At 41.0% G+C, this 17,784-nt stretch overlaps 1 protein-coding gene across 7 annotated transcripts in view; it reads left to right on the forward strand.

The window, feature by feature from the left end:
• SEMA5A (semaphorin 5A) overlaps nt 1–17,784 on the forward strand; it is a 481,312-nt gene that overhangs the window by 280,925 nt on the left and 182,603 nt on the right. For all 7 annotated transcript variants that reach the window (XM_043601165.1, XM_043601208.1, XM_043601185.1 and 4 more), the window contains one exon: nt 17,115–17,177. In XM_043601165.1, coding sequence (XP_043457100.1) covers nt 17,115–17,177 — 63 coding nt within the window. The remainder of the gene's footprint in view (nt 1–17,114; nt 17,178–17,784) is intronic.

Below are 17,784 nucleotides of genomic sequence, written 5' to 3' on the forward strand. Positions count from 1 at the left end.
TTCCAAAGGAGCGTGAATATTTCTATTTTATTTTAGCGACCTGACATCTGACAACTCTTCTCCCCAGTGTTCCTCCTCAACCATGTTTCAGTATTCAGCCTGAATGAGCATCCAATAAATGCAGGCCTCTCGGTTTTGCTCCGAATGCCAGCAGCTGGTCATTGGGCTCAGAGATGGCTCCATGACCACCCTGCCCATTGGCTCTACCTGTCTGCCTCCTGGGGGCCTCTGCCGCTGTGTGCAGAGCTGTCCAGAGCCCCCCCCCCCCCCCCCCCCCCGCTCACTCTTGTGTATTCCCTACTTGTGAACCTTGCCGACACATCCCATTCATGGCCCTTGAAGTTGCCACTGGGAACCATCTGGAAGTCATGGCCAGCCACAGGATGCAATGCCGATGGTTCTCGTGCTTGAATGCCTTACAAGTAACGTGGTGGAAGGAAGGGCTAGAGAGCTTCATTTATCCTAAACACTATTCACTGGCCTCCTGTGCCGCAAGGAGAAATTATAATTAATTTTTTAGAGCCATGCGGAGTCCCGGTCTCTAATATAAACCACATGTTTTGTTTTGGAGCTGACCGTGTTGATGGACATTTTCAGGTATAACACAGAACCTGTTACTTCATTTGATGGGCTGTCAGTGAAATTTAATTTGGTCTGAGAAAAGATTACATATACGAGTGTGTATATGAAATTATATATACATATGTGTCTATGAAATATATAGTCTGTTTGCCAGGCGTGCTGGGTTTTGTGGCTGTTTCTCCAGTGTGCTAGTACGTGCTTCGTGTATCCTATTGAAAGGAAAAGGCGTTCTGACTTTCATCCATAGGGCAGTTTGAAGGTATTCAGTACAGGCTGCAGTGAGGAGGTAATGCAGGGTTTTTTCTGTTTCTTACCGGGTGAAGGAGTCCTTCTCTGGCTTTGCTGCCATATTGAAACCTCTTTGAGGCCAGGTGTTGACTCTAGGGTTACGATGGACATGGCACTTTGTGGTTCACTGCTGAATTTCCTTGACCTCAGTGTCACGGGGCTCAAGCCACGTGTCTGTGTGTTAGAGCAAATCATGCCTCCCCCTGAACAAGGGCGTTTCACCGAAGGGTTTGGGGTACCCTTCGTGATACTTGTAATACAGCCGGCACCTGGGCACAGCCCCTGCCTGTTAACCAGCTTTGGGGAATGCAGGCTTATCATTGAGCTATTGTGACTTCTGGTTTGATTCCCTTCCCCAAAAAGCGCAAAACAAAAGCCAAAACGACCCATGTGAGCCACCCTTAGGTCACTGCACGCCCTTTGTTTCCAAGCAAAGATGAATGTGTGTGTCACGAGAAAGCGTGCGTTGTCTTTACCCCCAACCCGGCTCCTTTCCTGGACGGTGGAATACTCCATCGCACCAGCACCGTCTGAGTGGAGCGTCTCAAACTGTGTATCTGATCGTGGTTCTGTCTCCGATCCTGCACCTGCTTGCCGACCTCGGACCATCATTTGTAATGCCCGGTGCCTCAGTTTCCCCTGCCCCTAACTGTGGCTGTGTCTTAATGTATTATGTCATCTTAGGGCTTAAAAGGCTTAAATGCAAAACATCCTATTTTCAAATGACATCATATAAGAGGCTTCTCTTCATATAAGAGACAGGACAGGATGTCCCTGTCCCCCTTTCCAGCTTCGAAGCCCTCTGACCCCCACCGCTCCTCGCCGGCTTCCGCACACACATCTCTCCCAGATCCGTGAACACGAGGTGGCTTTTCACTCCTAACAGACCTTGCACGTGCGGTTACCTGTGTCTAGCAAGCACGTGCCCCTTGCAGCTGCCAGGACAATCTCCAGTCTCTCTGCCCCTTTGCTCACGTGGCAGCTTGGCTGTGTCCTTCTGTGGCTCCCCATCTTCGTCACCCGGTGTGTTCCCTTCTCGGTGTTCTCACACCATGTATGTTTACTTCCCGAGTTGTGTTCCAATTACTCCCTTTTCTCTCACTTTTGTCAGGCCGAGAATTTCTAAAGTGCAGGAGGCTTTAGAAAGGATCATACTGTAACTCCAATTCTGTCCTATAATAGGTGCTCAGTAAAGATTAGTTGAGTATACTTACAAGTAAAGATGGATTACAAAGAAATCAACTGGATAATGAACGTCGCCTGGGTTTGGGTGTTTCCTTGACATGGAACCGATAAAAATGATTACATATGGATGACGTAGGGTTTCTACCCATATTTCGTATATTGTGAGTTTATTAGTATTAAACACAGGCTTCAATGACCGTCCTTCGTGTTTTCAGGCATCAGAGGAGAAACTTCACTTTGTCCTCTTAGGATTATTATTCAATAACACTTTTGTTGATCACTGGTGTGAAGGGAATATAGAAGTTACTCTGTAAGCTAAGAGTTTCTTTTCCCTGAGACTCCTCCTTATTTAAAGGAAAAGCAAAGATTGGCAGAGATGGCCTAGGGATGAAATCTTTTGGAAATGCCCAGAGTCTGGTGCCTAAAAAAGGTGAGATTCTGAGATTTTGTAGATCACATTTGAACTTGCTGCATCCATTTTTTAAGATTCAATTAAAATTGGGTAATTAAGCATCATGTGTTGGTCAAATCACCCAGATTGTGTATTAGCATGAACACAAATCTAGCTAATTATGAATGACATTTGTCAAAATACCATAGAAGGTAAGCCAATCAACGTAGTTATAAATAGACTGATAAGGTCTTTGAGTATACAAAGAAAATGATTGAAGACACTGGAACAGAGATAGTTCTCAAAACGAGAAATCATTTCTAAATTAAAAAGCAATTAAATATTTTTAATTGCTATTTGGATGTATGTGTATGTGGCTTGATTTTCACAGCTACAACAATCCTAAGAAAATAATTAAGAGACTAATTATCCATCATCATAGTCCATTAAATCAGTTGCCCTTGAGAGTGCATCTAGATGTACATGGGGGAAAGTTTTCTTATTTGGAGAAACAAAGAAGAAAAATCTACTTCTCTTAATATTCAGCATAATCAGACCTCTAGGCCTTAGGAAGTGAGGATAACTCTGTTAGCATGATTTCTTTCAGAGGTATTAGAGGTCTTAGGGTATGACTGTCCTAGAAAATACTACAGTGAAAGCACAGTGCTTCTGTACAGCCTATGTGATGACTTTGGGAGGAATGTTAGGTTTCACCCTTTGATAGTGAACTACTAAATAATCTCAGCCTTGAGACCATTTAGGGAGACTCCCAAAGGCTGGATCCTCCAGTAAGACAACAGCGATAGGAATCCTTACATTGTTTGGGGTTGAGAAATTGAGACTGGGAGAAAGGATGGGCTAGTTCCCCACCAGGGTATGAACTCAGGAGTGTTCTAGGTGCCACCATTCCTGTCCTTGTCTTCCCTGGCCCTGGTAGTGTCCCTTCAATGGTCTGTCAAACCTTCTTAGAGTTCTTCTGCTCTGTGCTATGAGAGGAAGGGGTTGGCCTCCATGTTGCCCATGGGGAGGTAAGGATTAGCCTTTCACTTGAATGGGAGGGACATAGAGTCTTAGAATCTAAGATTGGAAATTCCAGTGTGTTTTTTTTAGCTGTGCTTGCATAATGCTTGGGTCCTTTATCTCATATCCAGGACACTGGGCTCTGTTGACCTCGGTGCTTATCAACTTCTGTGGTATCTCCGCGGGATAGTGTTTTTTTCATTTTTCCAAATCCAACATATAAACTCACTTTGGGAATATAACCCAGTGTGTTAATAAACTACCTGTATGTAGTTTAATAATCTTTACCCCAATGTAATGTGCTGGAAGATGGGACTGTATCCACACTTGTCCATTCATACATGCTCTTAGTCTTGCCTTTTTTTTTTTTTAAGTCTATTCATTTATTTTGAGAGAGAGAAAGAGAGAACACTCATGAACAGGGGAGGGGCAGAGAATAAGAGAGAGAGAGAAAGAGAGAGAGAGAGAGAGAGAGAGAGAGAGAGAGAGAGAATCCCAAGCAGGCTCCACACTGTTAGCATGGAGCCCGATGTGGGGCTGGAACCCATGAACCATGAGATCATGACCTGAGCTGCAATCAAAAGTCAGACGCTTAACTGACTAAGCCACCCGGGTGCACCTGTCTTGCCTTTGATATAATTTCACGTGGGTTTAGGTAATTACACAGACTTGCAGAGTCCTGGGCTATTCTCAGGTACATCTACTTTTGTGTTTTCTGTGCCCTTTCAGAACTCGGGCTCGTGGAGGAACTTCGCCAACCAACACATCCAAGCGAATGAGTACATATGGAATTCACATTGAAACCTTAATGGTTTTGTCACAATCTCAGTAGTGACCAAGTGAAGAGACATCATCTGTCCAAACAAACCATTTTATTTCTTGTTTCCCCACCAAAAATCTTTTCCCATTTATTAGAAAGAAAAACAACATATTTTATTTCCTCTGACAAGTTCAAAGCAAGCCAACTCACTCTTTCAGTAGGACCCTGGTGAGGTAGGAAGGAATTAGGAGTCTGGGAGGTCCTGGCACCCCACTCACTGAGAGATGGGGTCAAAGCACATGGATGCTGAAACCAGACGACCCCAGTTCAAATCCCGTGTCATCCATTTAATAGGTTGGTGACATTTGGTGAGTCACTTTTCTCTGCCACCTGCTGTATAGGGTCAGCCTGATTCAAGTGCCTGTTTCTCGTAGTTATTGGGAAGGTAGTGGATGTAGTGTTGAGCAGAAAAGCGTTGGGCATCATCCCCATCAGGAACTCTGGGATATTTTCCCTAATGTATCTTGTCGGTATTCTTTTAGGGTATTTACTGTCTCACATTTTCTGATTTCTGGTTTCTGCTGTTCCCTTTCTCCTCTATGTATCAGTTATGCTTGGACCATTGTGTCAACTCCAGATTGAGCGAGAGCTTTCTGCATTACAGGTTTATCTGTTCAGTCTCCTTGAACTCGCTATGTTGACCCAAGAGGTGGGCAGTGGTGAATTCATTCAGAGTCAACACTTGACATATCATAGACCCAAAGTATTCCCTAAAACTGGCATTAAATTTCCTCTGTGGGTATTGAGAATTATAATTGAGACCCAAGTATACCTGAAACTCAAGCATTAATTCTGGAATTTGGTTGGTTTGGAGGCAGAATAAATACTAGCTTTTTAATAGCGTACTTCCTCCTGAATTTTTCACATAGGTGAAAATCTAAGCCTAACCGATACGAAAGCTTAATTTTTCTTGTTTTCTGTTTTTCTTGTATGCTTGTGTTTTCTAGTATTTTTCCAGTTACAAATTTCAACTTCTTTAGCTTTGCTAAATGTCCTGTAAGTCAAGGGTTATAAGTTTCCCATCATTTTTCATTTTGGTTTGTACCATGTATCTTCTACTTAATCTCATTTGTTTGATTCAGGACACAGAATCCCAAGCAAATAAGTCATGCTCCTACGACTTTAAAAGCAAAGTTCCTGTGCGAGACTAGTATGAATCCCTATACTGTTAGCAGTATCTTTCCTGTAATGAATATGGTTTGCTTGGTTGATTGTTTTTTTTTTTTTTTCAGTTACTTTTGAAAAACCAGAAGATAATACCAATGAACTAAAAGTGTATTTGGTTCAAAAATGTGGTGGTCTAAATATTCCACGATTTTTTTTTTTGTCAACTACTTTGCTATTTTGGAAATAGGTTTATTATCCTGTTATGTTTTTCTTCAACCAGCGTTGTAAAGGTAGTTTTATTTCTGTAAGATTAGAGCTATTTATGGGGGTGGAAAGAAGGCCTTCCAGAATCACGCATGGAGCTCTGTCCAACCAAAGTCCATTCCCAAAGGGTGGGAATGAGTTTCCCATTAGAAATTAGACAAACTTGGGCCACTGATGTCCACCCAGCTGTCAAGTCAGGTATGTGGCATCTCCCCTCATCGCAGCATCTACTTTTTCAGCAGGAGAGTTCTTCCTGCTGAGTAGCGGGTTACCCGTTCCATCTGTGGTCATCCGTTGTCCCTACTTATCTCAGCCTGTCACCATCTGCCTGCCGGTTGCCTGCAGCAGCCTTGTTCACCCACTGCTCTCCATCCCAGGCCTTAGCACACCCCAGAAGTCTTTTTCAGTTACTCATCTCACCATGCTGGCATCTTACCAACTTACCCATGACTTTTCCTGGCTCATGAAAATCTCTGAACTCGGCATGGATCGGGAGTCCCGTCTTGAGCTGCATGCCAGCCTGTAAACCCACATCCCTCTCCAGTCCCTACCTTAGTGACTTTTAGTTCCTCCCACACATACACTTTCTTATCACTCCCGGCTCTGAACTGGCTGCTTCACCTGTTTTTCCCGAACACCCCCTCTTCCATCTACGTCAGTCCCTTCACAATCCAGCTCATGCTCTGCTGCCTTGGGAACTTCCCTTGATTCATCCCTCCCCATATCTGGGCCAGGTGTTCCCCTTCACTGCTCCCCAAACTACAGCATGCACCCCTCAACAGCTCCTTGATATCATGGACTACATCTTTCATATTTACAGGGACCGACTCCAATATTGGGCAGAAACATGGAGGGGAATTTATCCATATGATGACATTAAAATCATTTGTCTGGAGGGGTGTGTGTGTATATGTGTGCATACGTATGGTTCATGTATACATATGCCTATATTCATTTTGTATCACTGCTGGGACAAATGAACGCAAACTTGGTGACTTAAAGCAACAGAAATTTATTCTGTCATAGTCCTAGAGGCCGGGAGTCCAAAATGATTATTCTGGAAGATCAAGGTGTCTCGTAGGCTGCGCTTCTAGGGGAGAATCTCTTCTTTGCCTCTTCTAGATTCGTGGCTGCTGGCCTTCCTTGACTTGTGGCTGTGTCACTGCGATCTGCCTCGGGGTCACATTGCCTTCTCTGGGCACGTCAGGTCCTCCTCTGCCTCCTTCGGCAGGGTACACTTTGTTGCATTTAGGAGCCCTTCGAATAATCCAGGATAATTTCCCCATCTCGAGATTCTTAATGCAATCCCACTGCAAAGTCCTTTTTTTTTTTTCCCATATAAGGCAATATTCATAGGTTCTAGGGAATAGGATGTGGCTATCTTTTGTGGGGCCACCATTCAGTGCACCACAATGTCGCCTCCTAACGCATGCAAATGTGTGTTTCTGGATGCTCCTGGAGCCATAAAGCCCAATTCCTTCACAGGAAGTTGGGTAAAGTTACAACATGTGGCAATTAATTACCTGCTCTGCCTAGTAGGATAGCAAAAACCCTACTGAGAAGGGACCAAATGGAGGGGGGGGCATAAGTGATGCTCACCGCAATCTGTTGTAAAGTTGTACCCCCAAATTTTCATTCTTAAATAAAATATCAGAGACATTGCATATATCAAAAAACAAAAAAACAAAACAAAACAAAAAAACCCAAACCACATGCTCTTATTCTCATACTCGAAACATTTCGGGACTCGTTTACTGGATGGAGCTCCTTCTCATCTAAGATTTTAGTAATAGTTACGATAACATTTTAGGACTTTCCACTGGTAAGTAAACTGATGATACTAGAGAAGAGAGACAAATGTTTGAGGAAGCAAATGGCAAACTCACAAAGCGCAGTTTAACTCTAAATTGTTCGATTTCATACGCTCCTGCAGATATTCATAAAATTATGAGAATGTTAAATAGGAACTAGGAAATGAATATATCAATAATGCTCATCAAAGTATCCTTTAGTATTGCGGTCACATTATAAATAATGTTTCTTGAACAGAAGTATATTGTCCTGTATCACGTTTTATTTAAAATAAGAAAGAGAAGTAACTGCCCAAATGCACACCAGAAAACAAATTTTAATGTTCATTTTTTTCAGCTGCAAACAAAAATTTATGGAAATGCTGAGTAAGGCTCATAAAAAGGGTTCTCAATATACCCTGAGATTTGGTGAATAGATCGATATGTTGTGACCCTGGAAATAACGTCAATCTTGGTAGTGGTAGGCTGCATCTCAGGAAACGAGCATTTACGATGTGAATAATAAATCAATTCTGAGTGGTTTATATCAGTGGCTCTGAAATAATTCCCCGGGAAGCATGTATAACCTGGGCCTCCTGTGTACTCCAGTGAATCTCGTGCACACAATCTAACTCAGAACTGCAGAGGACAGTAATCAGGTATGAAGTGTTGTTTGTTTTCATGAAGCCAGTTTCAGAAGAAAAAGACAAAAAATTGATAGGAAACTAAAAACAAACACTCATCTGTTTAAATCTATATTGGCTGTTAAGCTGATAGTTTATGTAGAATGTCTTCATTAGGTTTCAGCCAGAATATACAATAATGGGACCAAAGCTGCTGACCCAGATGTTGGTGACCTTACAGTTCTAGCAAGAGAAATCTAATACGCAAAAGTCACAAATGGTATTTAAGGTGTATAAGAATTATCGTGTCTCTGCATCTTCATCTGTGTTCATGCTGTGATTGCTGGAGTCTTTTTCTACATCTATTTCACATTGCTTGTGAGATTCATTCCCTTTGAACCCTTTGAACCCTTTGACTATATTTCCAAACGAAATCTCATTACATGGCCGGGGCACTCATTCCTGTATTTGGGCTAGAATTGTCTCTCTTCACTTTTCCCAATGGCTCTAGAATATGATTGACAATCGTCAAGTACCCTGTGTAAGCATGCGTTGGTCAAAGCCATGCTACAAAGTTAGCCTTGCAAAGACATTTCCAGGACAACCTTCGTTATAGCAAGTAGTTTGTCCCTAAAGTTTGTCTTTATCTTACAAAGGACCCATGCCAATATACTGCTCATTCTCTATTTTTATTTTATTTTATTTTATTTTATTTTATTTTATTTTATTTTATTTTTAATTTGTATTTTGCAACACCTCATGTCATTGTCATAGAAGTTTTCAACTAGTCTGAACAAACTTAGCTTGGTCTGATGGTTTTCATGACTTTCTATAATCAACTCATTCCGTTCGGGGCACCTCTTTGCAGGCACGGAATAAATGTTACTTCAGATATAACATCTAATTTAAATTTGAGTGTGATGTATCTAATTTCTAGTGAACATTAGGATTTCTGTTGAACATTACAGATACTGTGATGCTTGAATGGCATCATCTACATCATGTATGTTTAAAAAAAATACAGAGAGAAAATACAGCATTAGAAGCAACAGTTTTTTTCCCCAACAAACATTGGGAGCTGTTGAATTAGGCAAGTCCTTGGGAAGTCAGTCTACTCTAATGGCAATTCTTATCCCATGCTTGATTGACTTTGAATTGAGTTTCTTATATACTAATACTTTAGGAAATTTGTATATAAAAATAGTCCTTCCTCTGGTAATTGGATTTTTTCCCCACTATGGTTAGGCTAACAAACTGCACAATATGCCATTTCTCAAGCCAGTCCCACTTGGGTCCGTGAAAATAATTTTCTCGAAACCCAGAGCAGCTTCTTGTGCCAGGCTTACCTTCCGGTACTACTTTAATAGGACCATTTTTGAAGTATAATAATTGTTTGATGCTTCAGTGTCTGACTATTGTAATTTAAAGTATTATGCCACGTATTATAATGTCCTTTGATATTGGTCTCATTCCTAATCACTTTTTTTCACAAAATCATCTCAGTGGGGTTCATCCAAGTTCAGGGGTAGGATTCTTAGAGCTTGTCCTCTATTACTTTGTTTTTCTCCCTCCTTGGGCCATTCCCAGCATTTAAATTGGGTATCAGAGGCACCTGGTGCCTTAAAAGCAAATATGTCAGATATGCTTCCTGGAACCCCAGGATTCTAGAGGTGCTCAGGGATTTTATACATTACTTATGCTTTAAATCTATTGTTTAAAAATCATTTACACCAGTGTCCATAATATACAAAATGTTAAGGTTTTGGAAACCCTCCATGAATTAACTTTTATTATAATGTTACCTGGATTGCCTGGTTTATTGGGGAACATAGAATAAAGTGACAGTTGTTATTTTGTTATACTCCACGTTAACTGACATTGAAAGGTGGCCCTGTTATCACTATTTAATGTGTCTAAATCAGTATTATTTCTAAAGAGAAAACCAAAACAAAATACGGACATAATTGGATATCGAGTGCTGTGACTCTCAGTGGTCATTTGTTCTTACATTTCACTAATGATTTACTGCTGTAATCCTGGCATTTATAACATGAATTTGGTAAAGGCCACTTTTACTGTCTTTTATATGAGATCATGCATAAGAATTTACTTAAAGTGAGATTATCGTTAAGGATTTACTTAAAGAAACGAGTCTCCTGCTGAAGAAGTGTAGAAATCCTGCTCTGGTCCTTCCTGCTTTTCATTACAGAGCAGCCTCCTTCATTGCCCTCTTCCTGCTGTCAAGGCAAAGTGAAGTGCTTAGGCGGGGAATCCTTGAGAGGCTTTAGCGGCAGAAGTGCAGTGCATTGTGGGCTCGCCCAACCAACTCAAGGACTCCAAAGCCTCACGTGCCCATTCCACATGGGGGGCCCTATGAAGGTTCCCTAGAGCCACTTCCAAGGCTGTGGGCACAGAGAATTCTATATGCATTGATTTATTCAGCAAGTGTCTATTGAGTTCTTGTCATATGTGAGGCATTGTTGTAGGTGCTAGGGTCACAAAACCAAGAGGGCAAGATGTTTGCCCAAATGTGGCTTGCCTTCTAGTGGGGATTCATGAGGCAGATTGCAGTTTACTAAATACATTGTTAGGAAGACCCCAGTAGGATGATAGTACTTGAACAAATATACGCAGGAGTCACAGGCATTAGTTAGGTAGGTATCTAGAAGAAGAGTGTTCCAGAAAGTGGAACATGTGTGCATTGTCTGAGGACCACACCAAGGAACCCATGTCTCCCATAGCAGAGTGTGGGGTAGAGGGCACTAGGAAATGAGATAGAAAATAAGTGACTGGATATGGCAGAACGTTCCAGATGGCTTTGACTTTTACTCTAGGTGAATGAAGGACCCTTGCAGGGCTATCGCAGAGGAAGGATAGTATTTCAATATTTGTTTCTAATGTTTTATTTTTATTTTTGAGAGAGCACAAGTACGGGAGGGGCATAGAGAGAGGGAGACAGAGGAGAGCCCAAGGTGGGGCTTGAACTCAGGAACTGTGAGATCATGACCTGAGCCAAAGTCAGATGCTCAACTGACTGAGCCACCCACGCTCTCCTCGGTATTCATTTTCAAAAGTACAACATTGCTGTTGTCGTCAAGAATAGACTGTGTTCTCATATTCAAGATGTTTAATTTTACAAAACCAACCTAAGATTTTTATGTCTTATTTTGGCCATGTAGTTGTTGACCTTAGAGTTTCATTAGTGAATCATGGCCCACTTAAGATCAATACTAGGACCATCAATAGGTCCAGAAGCTTTAAAAATCCATAGCCTCATGACAAAGGAATGAATATCTTTTATGATTAGTTAATATTTACTGAATGCCAACAGCTCTGAACTTAGATGTGTGCAAATTTCTGTGATTGAGACATGCATTTCTCTACATTGTGGGGCAAAGGAACCATGACAATCAGTAATGAGGGTCACTTACTCTAACAACTTCGATGATGGGAGAGCACAGACTTCAATCCAAGTTACCAAGTTCAAATCTTGATGTCCCACTCACCATTTTTGTGGCCTTGGAAAGTTACATAGCTGACGTCCTCATCCAGAATGTTTAGTAATGTTATCTCTCACATAAAATTGTAGAGACTTAGAAAATGTATAAAAATACCCAGATCTATAGTTAGCGCAATGCAAGAGTTTTGTAAATTATTATCAATATTTTGCCTAAGATTTGGCAGCTAATTTCCAGAAAATCAATGACCCTTATTTGTGTACTATTAATTGTCAATCTCAGACTCTTATTTTCATGTCACACTCTGTGTGCCAGGTTGAATAATCTCCTTCCAGAATTCATGTCCACCCAGATTCTCAGAAGGTGACCTTATTTGGAGGTAGAGTCTTTGCAAGATGTAATTAGCTAAAATGAGGTTTTCTTAGAGTGGGGTGGGCCTTAATCAAAGAACAGTCACCTTATAGGAAGAGGGCATTTGGACAACCAGAGGCAGAGGCTGGCGTGATGGTCCCACAAGGCCTGGAACACCAGGGCTACCGGGCACCGACAGAGACTATGAGAGGGGCAGGGAGCCGACTGGCCCCTGGGGACTCCAGAAGGAGGACCCTTCCCGTCACTTTGATTTTAGACTTCTAGCCTCGGGGACTGTGAGGGAGTGAGTTTCTGTTGCTAAGCCACCCAGGCCACGGTGCTTTGTTATAAAAGCCCTAGGAATCTAATATACTGTCCCCTCAATTACAAAACAGCCCTCAGTTTAGAAAGATCTAGCGAAAATCAGAAGGCCCAGCGAGCATTTAACAAGTTGGGAACTCCGCTGTGCAATTACCACAGTAAGTTTGATTTGGTATTCTTATGTGGAAGAAAATCTTGGGCTTCGATATAAGGTTTTTAAAAATAGTACTAACACGTTTTTATGGGATTTCTAAAGTAACGTGTTTCTCTAATTTTGGATGATGTCAGTGTCATGAGGATGGAAACCCAGCAGTTGGATAATAGGACTGATGTCCCCTTAGAGTTCTCTGATGTGGAGGTCAGCAGGAAGAATGAAATAGACTCGCTTATACTTGCTGTGGACGTAAATGCAAGTGCACCGCAAATTAGCATTAAAAGCAAACGTACGTACAATGGACACTAAGAAGTAAAGACAGAGGGATGTTGCGCAGATCCTTCCAGAGCGACTAAACTATTTACCCCTCGTGTCTTTCGAGGCACACCATTCGATCGCTAGTGCTACTTGTAAACCTGTCATGTGTGGCCACTAAAGGTAATTAGTGAGCATGTCTGCGCTTAAGGATAACTGGATTATAACACTTTATTCGAGTTACGTAAAAGTCACAGTTATTTCAAGTTCCAACTCATTTGTGTTTCGCTGCTGTTTTGAACAAGGATATGGTCTCACATTCCCTGGCAATGTGTTTATAGCTGCCACCACGATTTAACATTCTCCAGCATTTCACAGAAATCCATGACATAAGAATATGAATGCAATCGTGTATATGTACATATATATATATATGTGTGTGTGTATATATATACATATATATATATGTAAAGCCCTCAGGTGGTTGTTAATTTTTGGCACTGTGTAATTAAATTAGTTTTTTTAAATGTTATCTTTTGCCAGTATCTAATTAGCAAAGCCATCTGCTGAAAGAGTAGTGGCCCATCTGCCTAGAATGTTGTTCTCTTCATTTTTATGAAAAGTATCTGCCTTTGCTGGTCCCTGTCTAATTAACTTCTCTCGCTGCGGAATGTGATAATACACAGCTTTGTTTATATACTTCTGAGAACTGTGGACTTATATGTATGTAACACGTACATAGAGCCAATCTTTTCTCTTTCCCACATCGGATCTACTCCTGAGATCCTAGCTCCGTTTATCATAGCTTGAGCGTGTGTATGTGCATCGTGGTGAGGTATGTGCCGTGTCGCGTTTCCTTACATCCCCAGGATTTCTGCAGATATTAAATGATTTTCTGTAAACCTATTCTATTTCCTTTTCCATCTGCCTGTAGCACTGTGGCTTTCCTGAAAGTTGATGATATTGTGAGCTCCAGGGTATCCCTGGGCCTGAGATGAACATGGCTGTTGTTACAATGGAAATGACCACTGTGGAGTTCTCACATTTGGCAAGTGCCGTCCAGATGATGGAAGACCCTTATATTTTATCATAAACTAATACCTGGTGTGTGCAAATATCCTGCATATGTCTGTTTCTCTTCCATCGGAGCTCACTAACCACGTATCACATGAAAGAGACATTGAAGTGTGCCCGTAAAGCAAATCTGTAAGTGGCTGAATGGCACAGATGTTATCGGTGTGTATTTACAGACAAAACAACACGAAACAAAAAAACATTCCACAAACAGGAATCTTCGTGTCTTTTAAGATGTAGATGTCTCACACTCTTTGCCTAGTCTCTATAGCCTGTGGATATCCATGTAACCACAATATTACTGCTACTTGTCTGCTGCCAGAAAATATAATGAAGATTAAATGCAGAACAGAAAAGAGAATTAACGTTTTTTTTCTCTATGAGGCTATTGTGCAATAGAAAAAGACAAGAGATGATAAAAATTAGATTTAAGAAGACAAAAAAAAAAAAAAAACAACAACCCAGACTCAAGAAAGAAGATCATGAGTGTTATACGGAGATCTGAAACATAGGATGTTAAATGCCTTCACAGTTGTTTTGACTGCCATAAAGATAGGTTCGTGTGGATGGCGAAAGTGTCTTAAAAGGAAGTCAGCTGGAAAGATGGCTTCACAAATCAGCAGTGGGGTTTGTTCCAAAATGATGATGCGTGAAAGAATAACAAAGAATCTTCTTTGAGGATAGAGTGAGAAGGCTTGATTAAAAGAAATTTAATTGATTAGAACAAGTCTTGTGGACGAAAGAAAGTTATGACTTGGTTCAAACATGATTTAATTTCAAACAGAATGAGTAACTCCGAGAAGTACACTCTGGTCCAGGAGGATTCTACTGATACTTGTATTTCTTTCTAATTAAAGTGGTGGGTTTTTTTGGTTGTTTGTTTTTGTTCCCTGCCACTCCCCTCCCACCGCCCCCCCCCCCCCATCCCCAGCTGTGAAGTGGTCAAATGGGTAACCTCTAGTTCAGTGAGGGGATAGAAAGACACTTGGGATTAATCGGGAACATTCGATTTTAGACCAATCCGGAAAAGACATGTTTTCCCACTGTATTCTTTGATAAGTCCTCTGACATCCGGTAATACTTATCCAGGTTCACAAGAGGTAGCTCAGTCCATTCCTAACATAAATCCTGTCTCTCTCTCCTGTCCTCTGTTCAGGTAGGAAGCGAATCAACAGAAAAGCTATACAGTCATGGTCTTCAATTAATTCTGGATTTGAATATTATTGGAAAACTGGTTATACTGTAATGAAAATGCCTTGGAAGTAACTTTGCTACTTTTAATAACTGTCTTCAGAAAAATCTGTAAGACTCATCCTATTTTCTAGTGGTCTAATCAGCTTGTGGGTGCAGGTACGCTTTCTTGCTAAACTGGATAAAGTCATGACATATTTTTGAAAACTCTCATCCTTTTTTCTGTTACTTTCCCCTTCCGGTCCTTGGCCAGTATTTATCTTGAAAACGCAAAGGCTACTCGGGCACTAGGCAGACTGGGGAAACTATTTGTTTGCCATTTCGGCAGAAGGATTGGAACAATTTTGATGGCATTTGATAAATATCCTTGCAACCCTCGGACTAACCATGCTCCTCATAGGTCTTAGGTTTACTGAAAAGGAAATTACTATTTAACTTTCAACAAAATCACTAGATAACAAGAGCCCCTAGGAGTGCCTCTTTATCTAAAGCTTTTTATTGTGTGGTTGTCCTGGTAACTGTATAACTAAATCCCCTTGGTGATAAGAAGTCAAAGTTGCAGTAAGGTCAGCTTTGTTGAAGAGCATGTTGTAGTGTGTTGATTCTGTTTTGAGTTGACCAAAGGGCAGAAATATGGGTATCTTTATTTCAATACAAACAACAAAGTCAGTTTTGTAAAGAGATCTGAGAAAGGTCCACTCAGAATAATAGTAATCACTTATTTTAGGTGAGCCTCGTGGGGACACTAGATCTGCACGTGCTCAGGAAACCCTTATCTCTTCTCGGGAGGTGTCCTCTCTTTTCACGGAAGTATTTGTCATCCTAGCAGGGAATTCAAGTCATTTGTTCACATCAGATGCTGACTAGCTGTGACTTTATTGCTGCCTTTAACCATTATGAACAGGAAGAAATCACGGGAAGAATTAACGAATTCTCTTATCAGATGTTGACACCCACAAAAATCTCTAAGTCCACACAAGAGGAAACAGTTATAGTATTGTTTCTGTTTGAAAGACACTGAGGGGGTTCTCTTTAGAATACTTTTCTTATGGACTCATATTTGCCAAGAAAGATAAATTATACAAGTTGCAGTGTTTTGTGCTTTAGTCTCTGTTATGTAACATTCTTTGGAGGACAGTCGATACTAGATGATGCTGCTACCATTACTCTGTTATTCTCCTAGGTTTAGGAGAAATGAAAAATGTCTCCTTTCTAGAAGGAAGACTGAAGCCATTATTCTCCTTCCTAATATTGGACAGTAGCTTATTTTTGGCTTTGTTTGCTATATTGTCTCACATTGGTTCAAACTAACAAAAAATTGTCCCTCGAATAAATTTTTTTCCCTGATAATGATTTAACTGGTTCTTCAGAATCCTAAATTCTCTGGAAATTCCAGCTCTCGTAGTAGGATGAAACACAAACCGACAGGAAGACAAAAGATGAACAACTCAGATGCTTCAGTCTGTTCAAAGAAATGATTCACAGTCTCAGCATATAGACGGTTAACGTGTGCAGGCATCATTTCTTCCAGTGAAATCAGCACTGTATACTATCTCAACTAATCACACGGTTCCCTTTGTGAGTCGGCAGCCGTTTGAAAGTAGGCGTATCAATCTGATCACTGTGAGCTCGATTTGGAAAGTTTGGGAAAAAATGCCCACGGGCTGCAGCTCTAAGTGTTTAGTTAGAGCTGATAACAGTATGAAAATTACTGGCATCAGGTGAAGTGGTTCTTTGCCTGAGCTGTTTGTTTTATTGACTATTCATCATTTATATATGGATCTTGGGACTAAGGATATGCAAAATCATCCTTGCTCCATTATCTTTGAATATTGATAAATGACATACTATTAAGAGAAAACACAAATGTCCAAATGAGTATTCGGATCATTTTGTTTCGAGGCTGGGCTTTTCCGCATGCTGCGGATCTGTCCTGTGATTTCACTCAAGTGACAGTTTCACTCAAGTGACACCCACTCCTTGCCTGCTTACAGTGATGGGTCTAACTATCACACTGTTACTGCTTACATGCAAATGCTTAGGGGACCAGTCCTTTCAAAGGCTTGGATTTCAAAGCTAGGTATAAGCCCCTATGCGTGAATTTCGTGGATTTAGTGTAACTTCTTACTGGCTCCACGGTATGCCCACATTTCCTTATCTGAGTACTGGGGGCTTATTATTTTTTCCCGTTTTTTCAGTCAAAACCATACCAAGCGCTGTCGTTTTGGTGTTTCCTACAGGCTGTGGAGTGGGGCTGTGACGAAGTCACCAAGAAGGCCTGTTACAGTAAGGGCAAATCAAAGGTAAGGAGCGTGTGCCTAAGGAAGGGTGTGGCCACCTGTTGGAAGGAATATATGTGGGGCATTTGAATATGAAGGCCATTCCTGATGATAGTGCCATGGAAATTGGAAACAAGCAAGATGCAAAATATAGGTACAGTGGATTCTCAAAGCTTTAATGTTTAAATCAGGATTAACCACAGTTTCCAAAAAGGATTGGGACTATAAGATCCGATCTGATTTGCACAATTAATCATTAGGCTGTGACATGAAATCAATTGGCCGTAATATCATTCAGAAAAATATGGGCCTGAATGTTTGAAGTAACATTTTGATTCCCCCCCATCATATCTTAGAGCTAATCCCATAAAGTGACCATTTGATAAATAAAATTATTACATCAGAAATTATGAGGTTTCTTTATAAATTCATCTTAACCTATGTATAAAATTAAACTCCTTCTCTCTCTCTGTCTGCTACCCATTTTCCATATGAACATTTGCATCCCCAGGTTTCTAAGGGAAGAGCAGTTGAATATCACACACACACACAATGCTTGTTTTGTTTGTTTGTTTATTTATTTATTTATTTATTTATTTTGAGAGAGAACACAAGCAGGGGAGGGGCAGAG

Source organism: Prionailurus bengalensis, chromosome A1, assembly GCF_016509475.1.
Source record: "Prionailurus bengalensis isolate Pbe53 chromosome A1, Fcat_Pben_1.1_paternal_pri, whole genome shotgun sequence".
In the NCBI taxonomy this organism is placed as follows: domain Eukaryota; kingdom Metazoa; phylum Chordata; class Mammalia; order Carnivora; family Felidae; genus Prionailurus; species Prionailurus bengalensis.